Below are 19,187 nucleotides of genomic sequence, written 5' to 3'. Positions count from 1 at the left end.
GGAGCGGCGCAGTCTCGCGAGAGCGGCGGCCGAAGATGGCGGCGCGGAGCCGAGGCCCGTGAGGCGCGGGCGGAGCTGCGGCCGCTCCGGGGGCTCCGGGCGGGACCGGCCCCGCGGGCTCCGAGCGCTCCGGGCGCTCCCGCCGGCCATGACCGGCGAGAAGCTCCGCTCGCTTCGCAGGGACCACAAGCCCAGCAAGGAGGACGGGGACCTGCTGGCGGCCGGCGAGGACGAGGCGGCCGCGGCCCCCGGCGGCGCCTTCACGGGCGGGAAGGGCGGGCGGGCCGGGGGGCACCGCGGGCCCGGCGCTCACCGGCACCGCCCGCCGGCCCGGGCCGCCCCCGTCGGGCCCGAGCGCGGCCCCTTCCCCGTGCACGAGTGCGTGTTCAAGGGGGACGTGCGGCGGCTCTCGGCGCTCATCCGCACGCAGGGCATCGCCCAGAAGGACAGTCACGGTGAGCGGGACGCACCGGGGGGAATCCGGGGCCGCATCGCGGTGGGGAGGGAGATGCGGATGCTGAAGCGGGGAGTAGGGAATGCGTTGGGAGTTTCAGAAGGGGGTGTCATTAGGGTGCATTGAATCCTCTTTAGGAAGGGCTGTGGGCAGGGGATGGAGGGACAGGACACGGGGAATGGCTTCCACTGACAGAAGATTGGGATAGTGGGAAGGAATTGTTTCCTGGGAGGGTGAGCAGGCCCTGGCACAGGGTGCCCAGAGCAGCTGTGGCTGCCCCTGGATCCCTGGAAGTGCCCCAGGCCAGGCTGGACACGGGCTGGAGCAGCCTGGGACAGTGGAAGGTGTCCCTGCCCATGGTAGGGATGGCACTGGATGGGATTTGGGGTCCATTGCAACCCAAACCATTCCGTAATTCCGTGATTTTCTTTATATGAATGAGCACTGTTAGTTCCAGTATCAGCGCTGTGCTGGCAGAGCTGTCTGTGATCAGGTGTGTCCCATGACCCCGTTGCATTTCAAAGATTCGTTCTTTCTTAGGATGTCTGAGCTGTCACCTGTTTGCTTTGGGGGATGCTGAGCGGTTCCTTTGGCTGTTGGCAGAGCAGTTTTTGGTATTTCCCCAGGCTACAAAAACCAATCCTTCCCCCCCCCCGCTTTCTTTTTAAATGCTGCGCCTCTGGATTTTCAGAGAGTTGTTCTCAGCTGCTCCTCTGTAAATGCTCTGTCCCCCGCAGTGTCAGTGGCAAAGGTGGAACCTGATCCTTGTGCTGCTCTGAAACTTGTAAATATTGAATGTCTTGCCAGGGGTCATTTCAAAACATTTTAATTTGGGGAATATTTTATACTGTTAACAAATAAATCAGCCCAGGGGATCAGCTTGACCTTCATGGTTAGTTTTAATCTCTATTTTTAATACCCGTTTCAAGAGTAACGCGATCCATTTCTGCTTGGAGAATTCCGTGTGTGTGGTGTCTGAGAAGTTGTGATAAAGGGGATGATGGGGTGTTGTGTTTCTGATAAGGAGAACGGCTGTGCTTAATTGTGGTCTGTAAATTGAAAAGGAGCACGGAGGTGAAGGATCTCCAGCACAGCACGGTGGCAGGAGCGATGGAGCTGGGAATTCCAGCGGTGTGTGTGGTGGCTGTGGGCACGGAAAGCAGCTGAGGGATGCAGGGTAACACAGGGCTCAGCTCCCAGCCACGATGGGCAGGAGTGTTCCCTACAGCTGGCACTGCGCTTTCCTGGGGGCAGGGTTCCAAATCCAGCTACAGATCTGTTTATCCTGCCACCTTCATTCCAGCAAATCCTGCTGGAATGAACGCAGCAGACTTGGGGAGGGTTTTTCCCACTCACTCTGTTCCTGCTGCTGCTTCTCCCGGTTCCTCCTCCAGTTCCCCCTCAAGCAACTCAGCAGCAGCAGCTCCAAATCTTTCCTTGAAGGCATTTCCTGACCCCTCTTTGCTGCGCTGTCACTCTCAGTGTGTATCACACACATTGATTCCGTCCTTTTTTTAATCCATATATAAATCACTAATTAATGTCTCCCTGCTTTCCCAGCTCTGTTTAGAGTTGGGATGCTTTGGGAATCTCTGGTTCATCATCTTCCTCCAAGCTGTTACTTGAACTGCTCAAAAAAAACCCCAAAAACCCCACAACAAACCCCTTGGTGGCTTGACATTCCAAAGGCCTGAGTAACATTTCCTTGTTATTGTTTTCTTCCTGCCTGATTCCATCTGTCACTTGTTTACACACTGGAACTGGGAATTATTTGGGGGACACTCCAACTGATGATTTGCTCAGAAATAAGCCAGAGGAATCCGGGGATGTGATGAGAATTGGACAGAGGGGAGAAAGAACTTATTATTAATAATCCAGGCCTGTGTTAGTGTCGGTTCAGTGCAGGAAAGCCAAATCCTGTGGAATGGGAGACTCCTGCTGCTCTGCTAAAAGCAATTGAGCGTTAATTGAGTGCCTACCCAGCTCCCTAAATTAACCTCCAAATCGCTGCCCAGAGGAAGGCCAGTGTCATTATTCCCAAACAGTGAGTTTCCCGGGGGAAGCCTGTAGCTACACCTAGTAGATGACTTACAGTTTTATTACAACACGCATTTAAGAGCTTAAATCCTGAAGCAGACAAATCCTCTTGCTGGAGAACAGCTGGAGAGCAGCCCTGGCTCCCTGGAGGTGTGCAGGTACCTCAGCAGAGGTGAAAGGCCACACGTGTGTGGGCACAGGTGCCGTGTTTCAGGTGTGTTTTTGTGCCAGCAGGCCTCATCTGCCCACCTGGATGTGCACGGGCAGGATTCCAGGAGCTGCTGGAGCTCTGATTTCTTGGGAAAAGGGGCTGTAGCTGTGCTGGGCACTGATGAGGCCTCACCTCAAATCCCGGGGTCAGTCCTGAGGCCCTCACTCCAACAAAGACACGGAGGGGCTGGAGCGTGTCCAGGGCAGGGAATGGAGCTGGGGAAGGGTCTGGAGCCCCAGGAGAGGCTGAGGGAGCTGGGAAGGGGCTGAGCCTGGAGAAAAGGAGGCTCAGGGGGAACCCTGTGGCTCTGCACGACTCCTGACAGGAGGGGACAGCCGCGGGGAGTCAGGGAACAGGGCCAGGATGAGAGGAAATGGCCCCACATTGTGTCATGGGAGGCTCAGGTTGGATAGCAGCAGGAATTTCCCTATGGAAAGGCTGGTCAGGCACTGGAACTGCCCTGGGAATTTTGGAGTGCCCATCCCTAGAGGTGTCCAAGGAAGGGCTGGAGGTGGCACTCAGTGCTGGTGACAAGGTGAGGATTGGGCACAGCGTGGACTCAGTGATCCTGGAGGGCTTTTCCACCCTCACCCATCCCATGATTCCGTGATTTTATGAAAATCTTTCCCCTTGGGTCACACAATTTGCATCTCCCGAGCACACAGCGTGGCTCCCTCTCAAACGTGTTCCTCAGGAAGGTTATTTCCATCCCCTTGCAGAGCCTGGCAGCATCCAGCATTCCCAGTGCTGCGCTGGCTCCCAGATGTTGGAGCACCTATTAATAGAAGCAGGAGTTTAGCTGGGTTAGTGTATAATGAGCTGGGCTGGGGCTGCCTGGGATGCTGCCAGTGTCCTGCAAGGATGAAATGCAGGACACACGAACAGCCCTGTCAGCCCCTCTTGGGCGGGCAGGGCAGCGTTCCCATCTCCATCCAAAATTCCCTGGTGCTGCAGGGTGCTGGCAGTCGTGTGGCAGCCTCTCCCAGATGTGCAGCACATCCTCTGCACAGGGCAGGTTCTTCCTGCTGACAAAATGGGAGTTGGAAAATAACTCTCAGCCGAGCGTGTGTGTGTGTTAGAATCGCACAAGAAATTTGCTTTCCAGCGTGGTTTTTTTTTTTTTTTTTTTTCTCTTGAGCGCTCTAAGGAAGTGTTTAAATGTTCAAAATACAGTTAAATGGAAGAACTTTGCATCCTTAAGCTCCCTAAATAAAGCGTGTCATGAGCCTGGTAGCAGCATTAATGCAGGAAAAACAGCTCTGGGTGCCTCACAGTGAATGTTTAACAACACCAATGCCACCTGTGTCACAAACATCGCCAGGAAAATGGGGACAGGTTTGAGAGGCTGCCCATCATCTCCAAAGCTTTCTTTGGAAACAACCAAAAGGCAGCTCTGTAGTGGAGGTGCTGTTCCTTCTCAGTATGCCCAGTACTGTAGTTGTAAAAAATGAGTACTCAGTCTTTTGAAAAATTAATAAAACGGGCTGTTAAATTTTTAATCAGTATCATGTCTGTGAGTAGCTTTTAACCCAGATATGTCAGGCTGGGAAGGGATCAGACCCTTCAGGACGTGGGGAGCAGAGGGGTTTGGGTTGTGCCTTTCTCAAAGACACCTCTGGACCTCTTTGCCTGGAGTGAGTTTCAAGATCTCATTAAAAACCCTCTCCTGGCCCATGAAGTGCGTCTCAGTGTATTTATTTTGACAATCATAATCCACATGGTTGCTTAGAAAAATGTCACTCCTCTGGTGGGTGTTGGTGTGTTCCTGGGTTAGAGCAGGAGCTGGAGCTTCCTAAGGAAGGGATTGCAGTGGATTCTGGTAACTTTAATCTAATCTCTTTTATTTCTATGGTTTCTTTTAGGAAACACTCCTTTACATCTTGCTGTGATGTTGGGACATAAAGGTTGGTAGGACCATTTGTTTTGGTACCTCTTTTTGGGGGCAAGAGGAAAAAACGGATTTTTTTCCACTTTTCTGAACGGGATCTTGTGTTTCTAGCTAGTGAGGTTTTCTGGGAAGATGCCACATGGATTTGGAGAAGAGTGGGAAAAGGAATCTGAGTTTTATTCCCAATATCCCACGTAACCCTGCCCTCTGGCAGTGGAAGCCATTCCCCCTTTCCTGTCCCTCCCTGTCCCCAGCCCCTCTCCAGCTCTCCTGGAGCCCCTTTAGGCCCTGCCAGGGGCTCGGAGCTCTCCCTGGATCCTTCTCCTCTCCAGGTGAACTCTCCCAGGCTGTCTGTTGACCTGGAAATGGAATCTGGCTGGTGATTCCAAGCTGATCTGCCTGCTCCCTGCAGAGTGATGTTCTTGTCCCAGGCACTGTTTAAGGAACCATAAAAACCCCTCGGTGTTTTGTCTGGGTTATCCAGGGCCTTTGTTCACCCCCACAGGAGGCAGTTTATTCAGCAGGGAAGTGTCTCTTCCTCCCCAGCCACTCAGCCTGCCACTGACTCACGGCTGCTGCATCTGGAATGACCAGTGCAGTTTCCTGTGGCACCTGTGGTAGGAAAACAACCCAGGAAGTGCTGTCTTGGTGATGAGACAGCTGGGCCCTGCTCCATCAGCTCCTGAGACGGCTCGGGGTGCCTTTAGTGACGTGTGCTGAGGTCTCCCTGTGGGTGGAAGCTGAAGAACCATTTCCAAGGAGCACATGGCAACATTGAAACCCTCCTCGCCTCCTTCATTTTTTCATTCCCCCATCACGTCCACCTATGGGTGGGGAATGCAGCTCTTGGTTCCACACCTGCTCCCTGGCTCTCCTGGAGCAGAGGTGTCTGTTTGCCCTCTTTAAATCCCAGTTTCCCCAGGATGTTCTGGCACTCAGGGATGTGTTGGTACCTCACCCTCCTCTGCCTGCTGTACACCTGACGGGAGTTGCCCCAAATCCCTGTCCCCGTGATCCTTTCACCCCTTGGAGGGGGATGAAGGCCCTGAGGTGTCTCTGGGTTGTGTGTGCAGCACAGAGAGCTGATGTCATACATTAAATATAAATATCCACGGTGGTGTGTGTACCTGACACGCAGAAATATTATTAAAATTCTCCCTCCACGTAGCAGGAGGGCACAAGTCTTCAGTGTTATATAATTGGTGGCTGATCACTAATTATTTTTAGTGGTAATATTGAACAGGGAAGTGCTGGAGGTACTTGCATAAACGGCTTTGTTTGTTAGAGTGAGTCAGAACCCAGATACGTGTTTTGATAACCTAATATCTCTGATGTGAGTTGCTTTGGTAGAGTTTTGTTTCTGACTGCTCCTGCTGCATCCTTTCCTGTAAATAACTGTGGCTGTTTTGTCCCAGAATGTGCCCACCTGCTTTTAGCCCACAATGCTCCAGTAAAGGTGAAAAACGCTCAGGGATGGAGCCCTCTGGCCGAAGCCATCAGCTATGGAGACAGACAGATGAGTAAGTGCCTCTTCATTCATCCCAGTTTGCCAATTAATCCCAAACTGGGGCTCATTCAGAGCGGGGAAGCAGAGCTCTCAAGCTGGGCTATTTTCCCACAGCCCTCTTTGAGCTCCCTGAAGGTTTTCTCCTAATCAGCTGCAGGTTTTATATCTGAACATGATCAGGCACATCCATTTCCCTGATAAGAAATTGCACTGTGTTACATAAGCCAGCTGCTAACTCTGCTCAGGCTGAGGGCACTGGGAAAGCTCTGCACGGGCACATCCTGGCTTTGGGATGGCAGTGACAGGATCCAAATGGACCTTGGAGCTGCTCCCTGTGGCCACGGGTTTGTTTATCTATCAGTTGCCAGTGGGATGTGGCTTTTGGGCTGCACCTCAACAGGCCAGTGGGAAAATAAAATTTGTGTATCATATATTATTCAAATATTGTTTGTTCACCTCAGATGCGGAGTAGCAAAAGGAAATTGGTTCTGCCGCTGCTCACTGGTGGATGTTAATAGCAAAAAACTCACTATGTATTAGAAATACAAATTTGTTAATATATTAATGCACTAGTCTGTAATCTACCAACAGCATTCTCATGTCAGCTCCTCACTACTGATTTTCTCAGTGGAGTAGGTGGCACACATACTCAATATATTTGTATCCACACCTTTACTAATACCTGTGTAAAAACCCTCTTGGCATGATTATATAGTTCAGTTTACAAACAATTATTGAGGCTTTTCTTCCTGGGGTGATCTGAGCTGGTTAATGTGCAGTTCCTGTAACTGGGATTAATTTCCCAGGTCTGATGAAATGTTCCATTGCACTGTGGGGTTTAAGACCTCAAATAAGACACTCACCTGTAGTTACCAAACAAACAGAGTTCACGGATTGATTCCTGTGTAGTTTCAGCACTCCTGAGGAAGCTCAAGCAGCAGTCCAGGGAAAGTGTTGAAGAGAAGCGACCTCGGTTATTAAAAGCCCTGAAAGAGGTGAGTTGTGCTGACAAAACCAGATGGGGTGGAAAGCATGACTTGTGCTCCGAGTATGGACACTCTGGGAAACTGCCAGGAAGCTTTTTTCCATGTTTGTTTTTTTTGTTTTTTTTTTTTTCCAATCTTTTGCTCTTAAAAGCAGTCTTGGCTCTGTTTAAAGGGGTCACAGAATTCTGTTTATTTTAAGATAATACTTCCTTTCAACTTCTAGAAATTCAAACAAAAGGTTTGTGTAAGACATCATTTTTGCAGTCTCGGAGTTAAAGAATCTCTGTTCCATTCGATTTTTTTAAAGCTTTCTTGAATCTTGTATCAATGAATAATTTCCTGGTCTGTTCAGTCCCCAAACAACTCCCGCCCAGCGATGGAGGAGATTTTTGGTTTCATTCTCCATCAGCAGCCAATTCCCCTGGGGCACAGTGCAGTACTGCTCAGTTTGGGGACAGCAGTTTGGAGAAATGCAGTTATTTATCAGCACTGAGTGCAGCTGTCCCTGTGAAAGCTGAGCTGTGGGGTTGGCTCTGGCTCGCACGTGCTCCGGAGGCACAGGAGGTCTGACCTGATGACTTCAGCGCATTTGCACAAGGCCGGTGGAAATCGGTGTTGGCAATAACTCCTGCCTGAAACCTGACTCATTAATTATCGTATAATTAATTCTAATTCCGTGGGATTGGATGGGATCAATCAAAGCAAGCAGAGAGCTCCACAGGTGCTTTTTAAATGCGTGTTTACAATGAATCTTTTGCAATCCAGGGCTTGATAGTTGAATTAGTATTAAAAAAAAAGATTAAAAAATGTGAGTTCAGATGAGTGACATCATTTTATCATTATTGATTCTGCTGCAGCTAAAGCTTCAGTGATGTTTAGGCTCAGTACAAATTCGAGTACAACTTTAGAGAAAGTTTTCTTTGTTAGCCAAGCACAGCTTCTGCCTGTCTTTCAGCAAATTTTCCAGTTGTTTAGCCTCAAAAGTTTGTTAACGCATTCTTCTTTTCTTCTCAGCTAGGTGACTTCTATCTAGAGCTTCACTGGGATTTTCAAAGTTGGGGTGAGTGCTTCCCTGTCCCTTCCCCAGGGTGATAATGCAATCAGCCTGCAGCACGCTTGCTCTCCTCTGCGTTGTGCTGGAACGCTCCCGGTGCAGTGAGGGATCTGAGTGCTCAGGAAAGGACACACAGCCTTTTCCAGATTTAGTTTTGTTTTATTCACTTCTGGAGCTGAATTCTCCTCTCTCATCCACTGGCTCAGTAAGGGGGGGAAGAAGCTCTTTGCTTGAAGAACCTGGGCCCAAGGCAGGGAGTGGGATGGGATGATCCTCAAGGTTCTTCCCAACCCAAACCAGACTGGAATTCTGCGATTTTATGTGTTTTATTAATTTAGTAATTAATATTAATACTAATACTTTGGACCATGTTAATGCTTGTGGCTGTTCTGCTGTAATTGGAGCCAGGCTTTCCCTTGGTGCATTGTATAAACTGTTAAATCCCAGAATTCAAACTGTGAACAGCCGCAGTGGTTAGGATTTATAAATGGTTTACCTGTGGAAAACCGTTTCCTATTTGATGGAAATACAAATTCTGTCTGCTACCTGGAGCAGGGTGTGCAGTTACAGTTACAAAAAGATCAGTTTTATCAAATAGAAATACCCCTGGAGTTGGTTGTGTTTGATGGAGATGATGATGGAAAATGCTGGATTTGCATTAAAACACATCCAGAATCAAACTGATGAAATGGTTTTAATGGAAATACTTTGCAGAGGGATCTCAGTGTCCTGACTGCCTTTTCTCTCCCTCCTTCAGTGCCTTTACTTTCCCGAATTCTGCCTTCTGATGCATGTAAAATACACAAACAAGGTATAAATATCAGGTGAGTGCTGCTTTTGTACCCAAATATTTCTGTGCCAGGGAAAAGCTGGATCCCAGCGGGCCCGACAGAATCCCTGAGGAGCCTGGGCACATCCATGGCACAGCACTGTGGCTTGGAATTTCAGGCTCTCAGATGATCTCCTTTGAGCTGAATATAACTTAAATATAGAGCCAGAGCAGTTCAGCTGGATAAGGCTTTATCTGCCAGACACGCCAGTGGAAAACAGGGATTGGGTATTTATAACATAATTGCAAGTAAATTCCAGGATTTTGTGGAGAAATGTTGCAGGCATTGGGTATTTATAACATAATTGCAAGTAAATTCCAGGATTTTGTGGAGAAATGTTGCAGGCATTGGGTATTTATAACATAATTGCAAATAAATTCCAGGATTTTGTGGAGAGACGTTGCTGCTCCAGTCTGGAGTTAAAACAAAACCCCCAAAAGTGATATAATTTCTCTCTTTAAGGTGTTTAATGTGACAAATTCACAAATTCAGTAGGGGGTTTCAGGAGGAGTCACTCCAAGCTCAGCTCTTCAACTGATTAGTTTGGAATCAAATATATTTTCTGGCATTTTCTTTTGGGGCCAAAATTTAATACAAAGAGGCAAGAATACGATCCTGGAGATTGAATTTGTAGAAATTCTTGTTCTGTTAAAGGGGCAGCTTGGGTGTGAATTTTTAGGTGAAATTTGAGTCTGGGGCTCGTGCTTTCCTTCTCATTTCTGGATGCTCTGCCTGTATGAGGCCCAAACTGAGGGGAAATAGATAAATACAGTTTTTTTCTGTGGAAGCAAAGGCAAATTTATGAGGAGTTTTAATACCTCAACACACTTAGAGTTGAAGCCACCCAGTTCAGGCTCTCCAGCCACCTTTTTAAGAGAAATAAATCCTCTGGCAGTAGTGGATATGAATTGCTACAGAGATCCAGGGCCTTGCCTCCATCTTCTTCCAGTTACTCAGGTCTGCAGGAGCATTTCCTTGCTGCTGCTGAGGGAGAAAAATAGAAACAGCAAGAAAAATAAGTCAAATTAAAAAAAAAAAAATTGTTTCTGAGTCCTCTTCAGATTTTGGTCCCAGTGTTGTTACTCAAGTCAGGGTCTCTGTAGGACCCTGCTGAGGAGTTGTTTCTCAGTGTGAAGCACTGAATAAATTCTCTCTCCCTCCCCTCCTCATGCTGGCAGTATTAAATACAATTCTCTGAAGAAAACTTCGCCTTTTTAGCATTTTTTTGCTGATTTCTGCATCCAGGCTTCACTTAGGAAATCCCATGAAAACTCAGCCTGTTACGTGTTTGTTTGCCGCTAAGAAAATCCACTTTTCCTGCTTGAGAGCTGAATTTCCTCCTGCATTTATGGGTCATTTCTGTGCAATTCGGGGTTGTTTTCACAGGCTGGACACAACTCTGATAGACTTTACTGACATGAAGTGCCAACGAGGGGATTTAAGCTTCATTTTTAACGGTGACGCCGCACCCTCCGAATCTTTTGTAGTTTTAGACAACGAGCAAAAAGTTTACCAGCGAATACACCATGAGGTAAAGCTCTGGGAATGGGGTGGGACACATCCCAGGCTTTTTTTTTTTGGGGAATGTATCAGACACAATTAACTTCAAGAACACCCGAAGAACTGCAAACCAAAGAATTTTTTCCTCAGTTGTTCCAACTCGAGCTGTGAGGGTGAGATGGAATTTTGTGAGGAAAACCAGCTTTGAACCCAGATTTCTGCTTGATGAGGAAGAGCTGGAATGGGAATAGATTGGAAAGTTGTGGTTTAAATTTTGTGATGTGCTGCTTTTAACCTTTGCACTGGGCTTTACTTGGGTGTCCTCAGGTGGGTTTTCAGACCTGTTCCCACTGCTTTGCATCCTTTTAGTCACCCCTGGCCAGTTCAGCTGATGGCAGCGTGAGGGTCTGACTCACTGGGACCCCCTGTAATTAGTCAAGTCTTTAATTACAGCTTTATCCCCCAATCACTTAAGCAGACGGATTGATGCCTTTGGAAAGGGTGTGGCTGCTGAGCTGCTGCATAAATCCCATTGGCACGCTTTATTCACATTAATATTCGAGATTAAACTGTTTGAAAGCCATTTGGCCAGAGGTTTTGTAAAACCGCTTGGAAATTCAGGAAATGCTGCTTCTGGGAAAAGATCCAAGGGACAAAGCTTATGGATTTGTATTTACTGATGCATCTTTAGAGGACGCAATCGTTGTTTGTGAGTTCTGCTGAGCAGTTTGGAATTTTTCTTCCAGGAATCTGAGATGGAGACAGAAGAGGAGGTTGACATTTTGATGAGCAGTGATATTTACTCTGCCACCTTATCCACCAAATCCATCACGTTCACGCGGGCCCAGACGGGGTGGCTCTTCAGGGAGGACAAAACTGTGAGTGGGAGGCGAGCTCAGAGCCCGGTGCTGGGCAGCAGGGAGGAGGGAAAGGCACTGGGAGAAGCACTGGAGCAGATTTCCTGCAGAAACTGTGGCTGCCCCGTCCCTGGAAGCGCCCAAGGCCCGGCTGGGAGCAGCCTGGGACAGTGGAAGGCGTCCCTGCTCACGGCAGGGAGTTGGGATGGGATGGGCTTTGAGGTCCCTTCCAACACAAACCAGTCCGGGATTCTGGAAGGATAAAATGTTCAGGCCGAGGGAAAAATCCCTCTCCCTGTATCCGCAGTTATCACAAGTTCATTCCCTGTGGAATCTCTCTGCTGGACTGCCTTCAGCAGGAAGAACGAGGAAGAAGGATTCTGTAGCTGTTGGGCAGGGGAGGACGGCTTGTACTGGAATGATTTTACTGCAGGGGGCTCTGGTCTCTGCAGGGTGATCCCAGGGAGTGCAGGAAGGATTCTGTGTGCTCCTGCTGGAGAAAGGCAGTGCTCTGGAAAGGGATTTCACTCAAATTCTTCAACTATCTCTGTCTTAAAGCTTCCCTTCATAAGAAGTACCTGTTCCTGCTGCATTTTTGGGATTTCCCACTGCCAGCTCAATCTCCGAGTTCCCTTATTGCCATTTTTCGATACTCAAGAATCAAAATGTTCTTGTTTCATCCTCTGTGAGTCATTCATGTCCCGATTCCTTTCCTGCAGGAAAGAGTAGGAAACTTCCTGGCAGATTTCTACCTGGTGAATGGGCTTGTGTTGGAATCCAGGAAACGAAGGGAACATCTCAGTGAGGAGGACATCCTTCGGAATAAAGCGATCATGGAGAGCCTGAGCAAAGGGGGCAACCTCATGGAGCAGAATTTTGAGGTATAAACTCTCTCCAGGCTGTGGGAGAATAATCTTGCACACCACTCAGGGTGCAGAATACATAGATAATGTTTTTATTTTCTTTCCGTTGGCGTAATTTGAGAACCGTAAACACGACCCACAAGTATAATTGTGGTGATGCATTAATGAATTACCCTGATTAGCGCACACAGGGAGGGATTTCTGTGGTTTTATTGGGTATTCAGCCTTAATTTGTCTCTTAGAAGAGATGAGAGGTTTGGCTGTGGCAAATCACTTCGGATTCTTTTCGGCCCGACGTTGATTGTTGGCAGTGAAAGGGAAGCCAGAAAGGCAATCGTGTTCCTTTGAGCTTCATTAAAATGGGAGGAAGCCTGTGATTAGCACCAGGAAATCAAGAGCTCTTCAGAACCGAGCCAGGCTTCAGCTGGGAAACGCACACAGAGCTTTTAAAGTGATTAATTTATTTCTGTGTGAGCTGGAGCTGCTGCCTTGGCACTCGGAGCCCCGAATTAACTCATTACGATGGAGCCCGGTCCTACAGAAAGTGCCCTCGGTGGCCAAACACCTCCGTGGGGCTGAGAGCAGGAGCTGGGACGAGCTGTGGCTGTTGTTGGAGGGGCAGTGCCAGGTGGGAATGCCTGGGGAGGGGGCAGGAGCGCTGAGCTGGGCTCTGCTTGTCCCACAGCCCGTGCGCCGGCAGTCGCTGACGCCGCCGTCCCCCAACACCATCTCCTGGGAGGAGTACATCTCTGCAGAGAGTGGCAAGTGAGTGCTGCCGGCTCTGCCAGGCGTTCCAGGGACGCCTCTGCACCCCTGGCATGGGGCTGGGGGGGGGTTTGGGTTCTCTGCTCCGTGGGTGCTGCTCGTCTGCCCTTTGTTGGGAGGGAGGAGGGCTGGCTTTGGTGTCTCGGGGTTTGTTCTCCAGAAGGGTTGGGAAGCGATCCTTGGGAGTGGGAAGACAGTGCTCAGCTACAGGGAATCCCTTTGTGTGGGTGCACAGTGCCTCAGGGAATCCTGGAATGCTTTGGGTTTGGAAGGGTCCTTAAATCCCATCTCAGTTCCACCCCCTGCCGCGGGCATTTCTGGGTAGTGGTAAATAAACACTTCCTGCAGGGTTTATTAGCACCGTGTTTATGAGGAATTAATTTATTGGAGGAGTTTTCCTGGTTTTGTCTCGTCTCCTGGTTTAGCAGAACTCAGAGTAACCTAAATTAAGAGGGTTTTTTATCTTTATTCTGCGTAATTTTACAATAAAGCAAATCCTCTGAAAGTAGAGATTCTTCCCTGATGTTTTCCAACCCAGGTCTGTTTTCCTTCCTCTAAACCCAGGGTTTCCCTGGAAAACACTGACTTTGCCTCTCCCTGTCCCTCACAGAGCTCCTCACCTGGGCAGGGAGCTGGTCTGCAAGGAGAGCAAGAAAACCTTCAAAGCCACGATAGCAATGAGCCAGGAATTCCCCTTAGGAATCGAATCGTGAGTCCAGGCTCCTGCCCATGGGGGTTATTCCTGTTGGGAATGTTTTAACCTGTTCAAGAACTGCGGAACCCTCCAGATCCCCAGGAGCTGAGCGAGGAATCCTTAAACTGGGAAGCTGGGGGAGGAGCTGAGCCCTTACCTGGGCTTGATAAGAGCAGAGTTTTGGGTTATCAGTGCCTGGCGCCCGATCCCAAATTCTGGAATGCTTTTCCCCATAATAAGTTTTAGCACAAAACTGTGTCTCCAAAGCCAGGTCACTTCCATGGAGAAGGGGGGTGGTGCCTCGTCCCCTGTGGGACGTGAGGACGAGGAATTGCTGTCCTGGTGTTGGTTTGTTGTAATTCTGGATCACCGGGAGCGGGATGTGGGGTGACCCCGCAGCCCTGGGGTGATGGCACTGTCACCTCCTCTGTCCCCTGCGCCCTTTGGATCGTGTTTTCCTGTCCCAGAGGGACAGGCTGTGGCAGGAGGATCTGTCACGGGCTCTGCTCTCCTTTGCAGGTTGTTGAATGTCTTAGAAGTCATTGCACCCTTCAAGCACTTTAACAAACTTAGAGAATTTGTTCAAATGAAGCTTCCACCAGGCTTTCCTGTCAAGTTAGGTAAGAGCACACAGCCACTCCTGGGGCTTGGTATATCCAGAATTTTAGGTTGGAAAAGCCCTCTAAGACTGAATCCAGCCATCCCCAGCACTGCCAAGGCCACCACTGCCCCGTGTCCCCAAGTGCCACGTGCACACAGCTTTGGAATCCCCCCAGGGATGGGGACTCCTCCAGGGCTGGAAAACCAAGAGAAATTTTCCCAAATATCCAATCCAGATCTAAACACGTGCATTTATTCTTGCAGTATGTTCAGGAGGTGTTTTTTTGAGTTTTGGGGAAGAGCTCTCACCTAGGAATATGTTGCAGGAGAGTTCAGGAGCACAGAGGTGCTGGGGCCTTGCTCCAAGGGCAGTGGGATGTGCTGGATTATTCCTGCAGGAGGGGAGGATCTCAGGTGTGGAGTATTTTGTAGCATTCCTGTGTTTCCCTTCCTTCAAGGATTACTGGTGACAGATTTATTTTAAGTGAAAAATATAAAACCATTGCACTGGTAACAGATGGGAATGTCTAAAAATCAACTTATCCATGGGATAGATGACCCCAGAAGCAGTAGCCCCTTTCCTGAGGGATACAGGGTTTCTGGAATTGCATTCCTGGACGGGCTGTGCTCTCCCTCTGCCGTATTTGCACAGCATTCCAGAGCAGTTTGGCTTGGGAGTGACCTCAGATTCCAACTGGTGCTCCCATTCCCGTGGGCAGGGACACTTTCCGCTATCCCAGCCGGGCCTTGGACGCTCCAGGGCTGGGCCTTGGTGCCATTCCCGGCTTTTCCTCGGCCCTGACGCAGCCTCTCCCTGCCCGCAGACATCCCGGTGTTCCCCACCATCACGGCCACTGTGACGTTCCAGGAGTTCCGCTACGACGAGTTCCACGACTCCATCTTCACCATTCCCGACGACTACAAGGAGGATCCCAGCCGCTTCCCGGACCTCTAACGGGGCTGGAAGGTTCCCGGGGGATATCCACACCTGCGTCCCGGGGAAAAGGGAATGGCTGCACCCACAGGAGAGCGGAGCCGCGGGGCGCAGGAAGGGATGAGCGGGGCGAGGCCGCGGCGAAGGGAAGGAGCAGCGGCGCGGATGCGCTGGCACCGCAGCCCCTGCAGCTCCCTCTTCCCATCGCCCTTGGCACAGCCAGTCCTGCCCCAGCTGGGAGCAGCTGCTGCTTTTTAAATTTTTTACGCCCGTGGCGATCCACGAGGCGCTGCTGGACCTCGGCACCGAGCCGGGGCTGGGGGTGTGAGCCCCCTCGTCCCGCCCCGTGCTCCCTGTTCCCTGAGCTCACAGCTCAGCCACAGAATGTTGGAAGGTATCCCCAAGGAACGCCTTGGCTGTAGACGAACGAACCAAACGGGCACCGCTGGCACCGGGATTTCCTCCTGCGCCCCAGGGCAGAGCCAGCTGCGCTCTGCGGGGAGCAAGGCGCCTCGGAGCGCCGGCCTCACCCCTTCATCCCCGCTGCCGCCCTGCTCTCTGCTCCCTGCCTGCCTCCCCCGGGCTTGGGGAGCGCTCCAGGCCTGCCTGGCCAGGAATGTCACTTGGTGATCCTGTATTTGACCCTCACTTGGGAGAGGTGTCCCAGAAAGGCCGAGCACCAGCAGGTCAGTTCGTGTGCGCCCTCAGCAGCCTGGAGTGCTGCCCAGGGGCACTGGGAGAACTGCCCAGGGGCACTGGGAGAACTGCCCAGGGGCACTGGGAGAACTGCCCAGGGGCACTGGGAGAACTGCCCAGGGGCACTGGGAAAAGCTCAGGCGTTCCCCCTCCCTGCAGGAGCAGCTTTCCCTCCACTTGGGGTCACTGTGGTGCTCAAGGCAGCTTTCACTGCGGTGTTCCCACATTCATTTCCTGCCCTCTTCGTGTTTTAATCACACAGAATCCCAGACTGGTTTGGGGTGGGGGGAACCTTAAAGCTCATCTTTGTCCAGCCCCCCCTTCATGGATGTTTCGGTACTCCAGCTCCTCGAGCTTATTCCCGTTCCCAGTTGTTGCAGTCTCCTCATCTAACAATAATCCACCTTTTTGGGGTTTGCTGGGCAAGATTTCTGCAGAAAGGCTGATGGTGCTATTTGTTTGTATGAAGAAATTTAGATTCAAGTGCTGTGGTGTCATTGTACAAAAAATGTAAATATTTTCCAAATTATATTCTTTGTGCACTGTAGGTAAAACTTTTTCTGGAATTCCATAGAGTTAAGGAACAAAGTTTATAAATGAAGAGGATTCATTGATGCTGAAGCAGAGGGAACAGCTGTGCTGAGCACAAGGGACAAGGGAAGGGCTCAGCACAGGGCAAGGTGTCAGGCACACCTGAGAGCAGGGGATTCCGAAGTGCTGGAATCCCTGATCCATCCCAAAGAGGCTGCTCTGGGGAAGGACGTGGAGGAGGCCCAGGGAATCACTGTCAGCAAAGCCCAGGAGCTCTGGAGTGGGGTTGGTCCTTTCCCAGCACCTCTGTGAACCTGCGGAGCACTGGGACCTGTGGGAACAGGGAAACTCCGGGACACGTAGGGACAGGGGAGCAGTGCAGCTTTGTCGTTAATTCAAACTCAAATCCAAAGGAAAACTTTAGGGAAAACAAGCGAAGGGAAACGACTCCTGCAGTGCCGTGTCAGGGCGGGTGTGGAGCATCCTCTGGGAATGATGGAACTTGTTCTCCCGAGTGATGATGAATTCCTGCCGTGTTTCACACCTCTGGGATGGACTGACACCATCTGTGCTGCTCCTGGGAGCCAGGTGGGATCCTCTGGGACAGACTGGGAATGTCCATGGGGCTGAGCTGGGGCCGGGATCGGTGCTCGTGGGGCAGCACAGGGCTCTGTCCCCTCCCAGGGTCCCTCCAGGATGTGTTGTGTAGCTGCAGGACCCGTGCCAGGGGTGGAGCCGAAGCTGGTGCCATACAGGGCCCCCCACTCCTTGGGAATTCCAGTGGAGGTGAGAGGTTCCTTCCCAAGGTGAATGTCAGAGCTCCCTCTCCTCAGTGGCGCAGGGAGGATCCATGGATTTGTGGGATTTTTTTTTTCATTTTTGGTTATGCCAAATTCGTCCCTGTCTCCAGGGGAGTGTTGCTGGGGCTGTGGGGCCACTGCCTGATCCCAGGGTGGATCCTGGGCTGGAACTGGAAAACAAAAAGGGTTTGGGTCTCCTCTTGTGGACTGAGGCTCCTGGTGGCCGTGGGGTGTCTGCCCAAGGCCCAGGGCCGCCCCTGGGAGTGTTTCCCGTGGTTCCTGTGGCCTCTGGCTGCAGTTCTGGGGCATTTTAAGCCCCCAGGACCCGGCTGCTCCCTGGGACACTTCCAGGCTCTGCAGGAAGCGTTGCAGGAAGCTGCTGCTGAGCCTGGTTCTGCCTCGGACTGTGGGCACGGCTTTGGAGCTGTATCCCAGGAACTCCCGGCTGCTCCTGCTCTCCCTGTGGAGCTGAGGGATGGGAATTCCCTGGATTGCTCCCCAGCTCCCAGAGCTGCTCTCTCTCCTCCCTTCTCCCTCCTCCTGGGCTGTGCTTCCTGTCTGAACATTCCCGGTGAGGAGTTCTCACAGTAGGGACAGCCGGGCAGGTTTCCCGGTGGAGGCACTGCAGGAATTCTCGGTCGGAGGGACACTGGGCTGAGCCTGTGGATCCCCAGGGGCTGCCCACGCCGAGATCCGTGTTTATATCCATGTTTTGTCCACTACAGCCTGTTTTTGTCACAGGGAGTGTGTCCGGGGTGTTCCAGCCCCAGCTGTGGGTGGGGCACAGGGTCCCTCCCCTCTCCCGTGCCTCTGGGAAATTCCTTTTCCAAGCAGGATTGATCCAGCAGAGCCTCCCTTTGGCTTTTCCCATCTTCCTGAAGGCCAGGCCGGGTGTTCCAGGAAGGTTTGGTCCCTGGGAGCGAGCACAGATCCGCGGATTGTGTCCGTGCAGCAGCTCCAGCCCATCCCTGGGGATGTCAGGGGGACCAGGAGCAGCCTCGGGACAGCCCAGCTGGGACTCCAGGGCAGGAGGAGAAGGGAGCTGGATCAGGCTGGTGGGAATCACATCCCGCTCCCACCACTTCTTATTTCCCCGAGGGTTTTTTATGGCTCTTAAAAGACAAACCAGGAATTTCGCTCAACCCAATTCCGACCTCACCGCGGAAGGATCCCGCGGGTCGTTTCTGAACCAAACTGTTCCTCTGGTCTTCCAAGCTCCTGCTGTGTCCCGTGGCAAAGGGAACATCCCTGGTTTTCCTCTCCTGGAGCTGCTGTCCAGCCACTGCACTCCCACCACCGCACTTCCCGATTCCTGCGTTGGATCCGTTCGTCCCCCCGGCTGTGTTTGTGCTGGAATCCCACCGTATTCCACTGATATTCCCAGCGATTCCCCTCTGTTACTTCCCTGTCTCTGCTCCTGAGTTGTAATTCCCGCCAGGAGAACTGCGTTATTTAATCCGGATTAACCAATTCCTGTAATGCTGCAGTTTCACTTTTCTTTTCCTGACAATTTGTAAACCTCTCCTGTGTTTTCCCATCGTCTGCTCCCCGGTTTTCTGCTCCCTTCACTCATAGTCACTTTGGGTTGTATCATTTGTTAGAATAAAGACCAAACGATGCTGTTGGATTTGGAAGCTGCTCCACCTGTGCAATCCAGGCTTCCCTCTCCCGTCCCGGCGCTTCCCGGGACGCGGCTGCGCTCTGGGAGCAGGATGGGAGGGGAGGGAATGAGCTCCTGCTGCTGCGTTCTGCGAGGGCATTTTCTTGGTCATTTTTTAAATAAAATCCTGCATTTTCATTACAGCCTCTTCTCGGCCCTCTGTGAATCCCAGCTTTTATGGGATCGGATATCCCAGGAAAGGACGCGGGGAGCAGCTCCCGGCCTTGCCCAGAGCTGAGGGAGCAGGTTGGGAACAGCTGCTCGGGAGGGAGGGAGAGAGGGAAAAGGAGCCCGAAATTCACCCGAGTGTGTTCAGTCCT

At 51.1% G+C, this 19,187-nt stretch overlaps 1 protein-coding gene across 1 annotated transcript; it reads left to right on the top strand.

The window, feature by feature from the left end:
* Positions 1–148: 148 nt before the first annotated feature.
* On the top strand, positions 149–19,009 carry ANKRD13C (ankyrin repeat domain 13C). Its single transcript, XM_040073169.2, has 13 exons — positions 149–455; positions 4,565–4,606; positions 6,006–6,110; positions 7,007–7,092; positions 8,098–8,143; positions 8,895–8,961; positions 10,354–10,498; positions 11,214–11,345; positions 12,044–12,205; positions 12,873–12,952; positions 13,563–13,661; positions 14,166–14,266; positions 15,071–19,009. The coding sequence occupies exons 1-13, from the start codon at positions 149–151 to the stop codon at positions 15,199–15,201; spliced, it is 1,503 nt and encodes a 500-aa protein (XP_039929103.1). The 3' UTR covers positions 15,202–19,009.
* Positions 19,010–19,187: the final 178 nt, after the last annotated feature.

This window comes from Hirundo rustica, chromosome 9 (assembly GCF_015227805.2).
Source record: "Hirundo rustica isolate bHirRus1 chromosome 9, bHirRus1.pri.v3, whole genome shotgun sequence".
Classification (NCBI taxonomy): Eukaryota; Metazoa; Chordata; class Aves; order Passeriformes; family Hirundinidae; genus Hirundo; species Hirundo rustica.
Note: the sequence above shows the minus strand (reverse complement) of the source record. Positions and strands in the feature narration are given on the sequence as shown.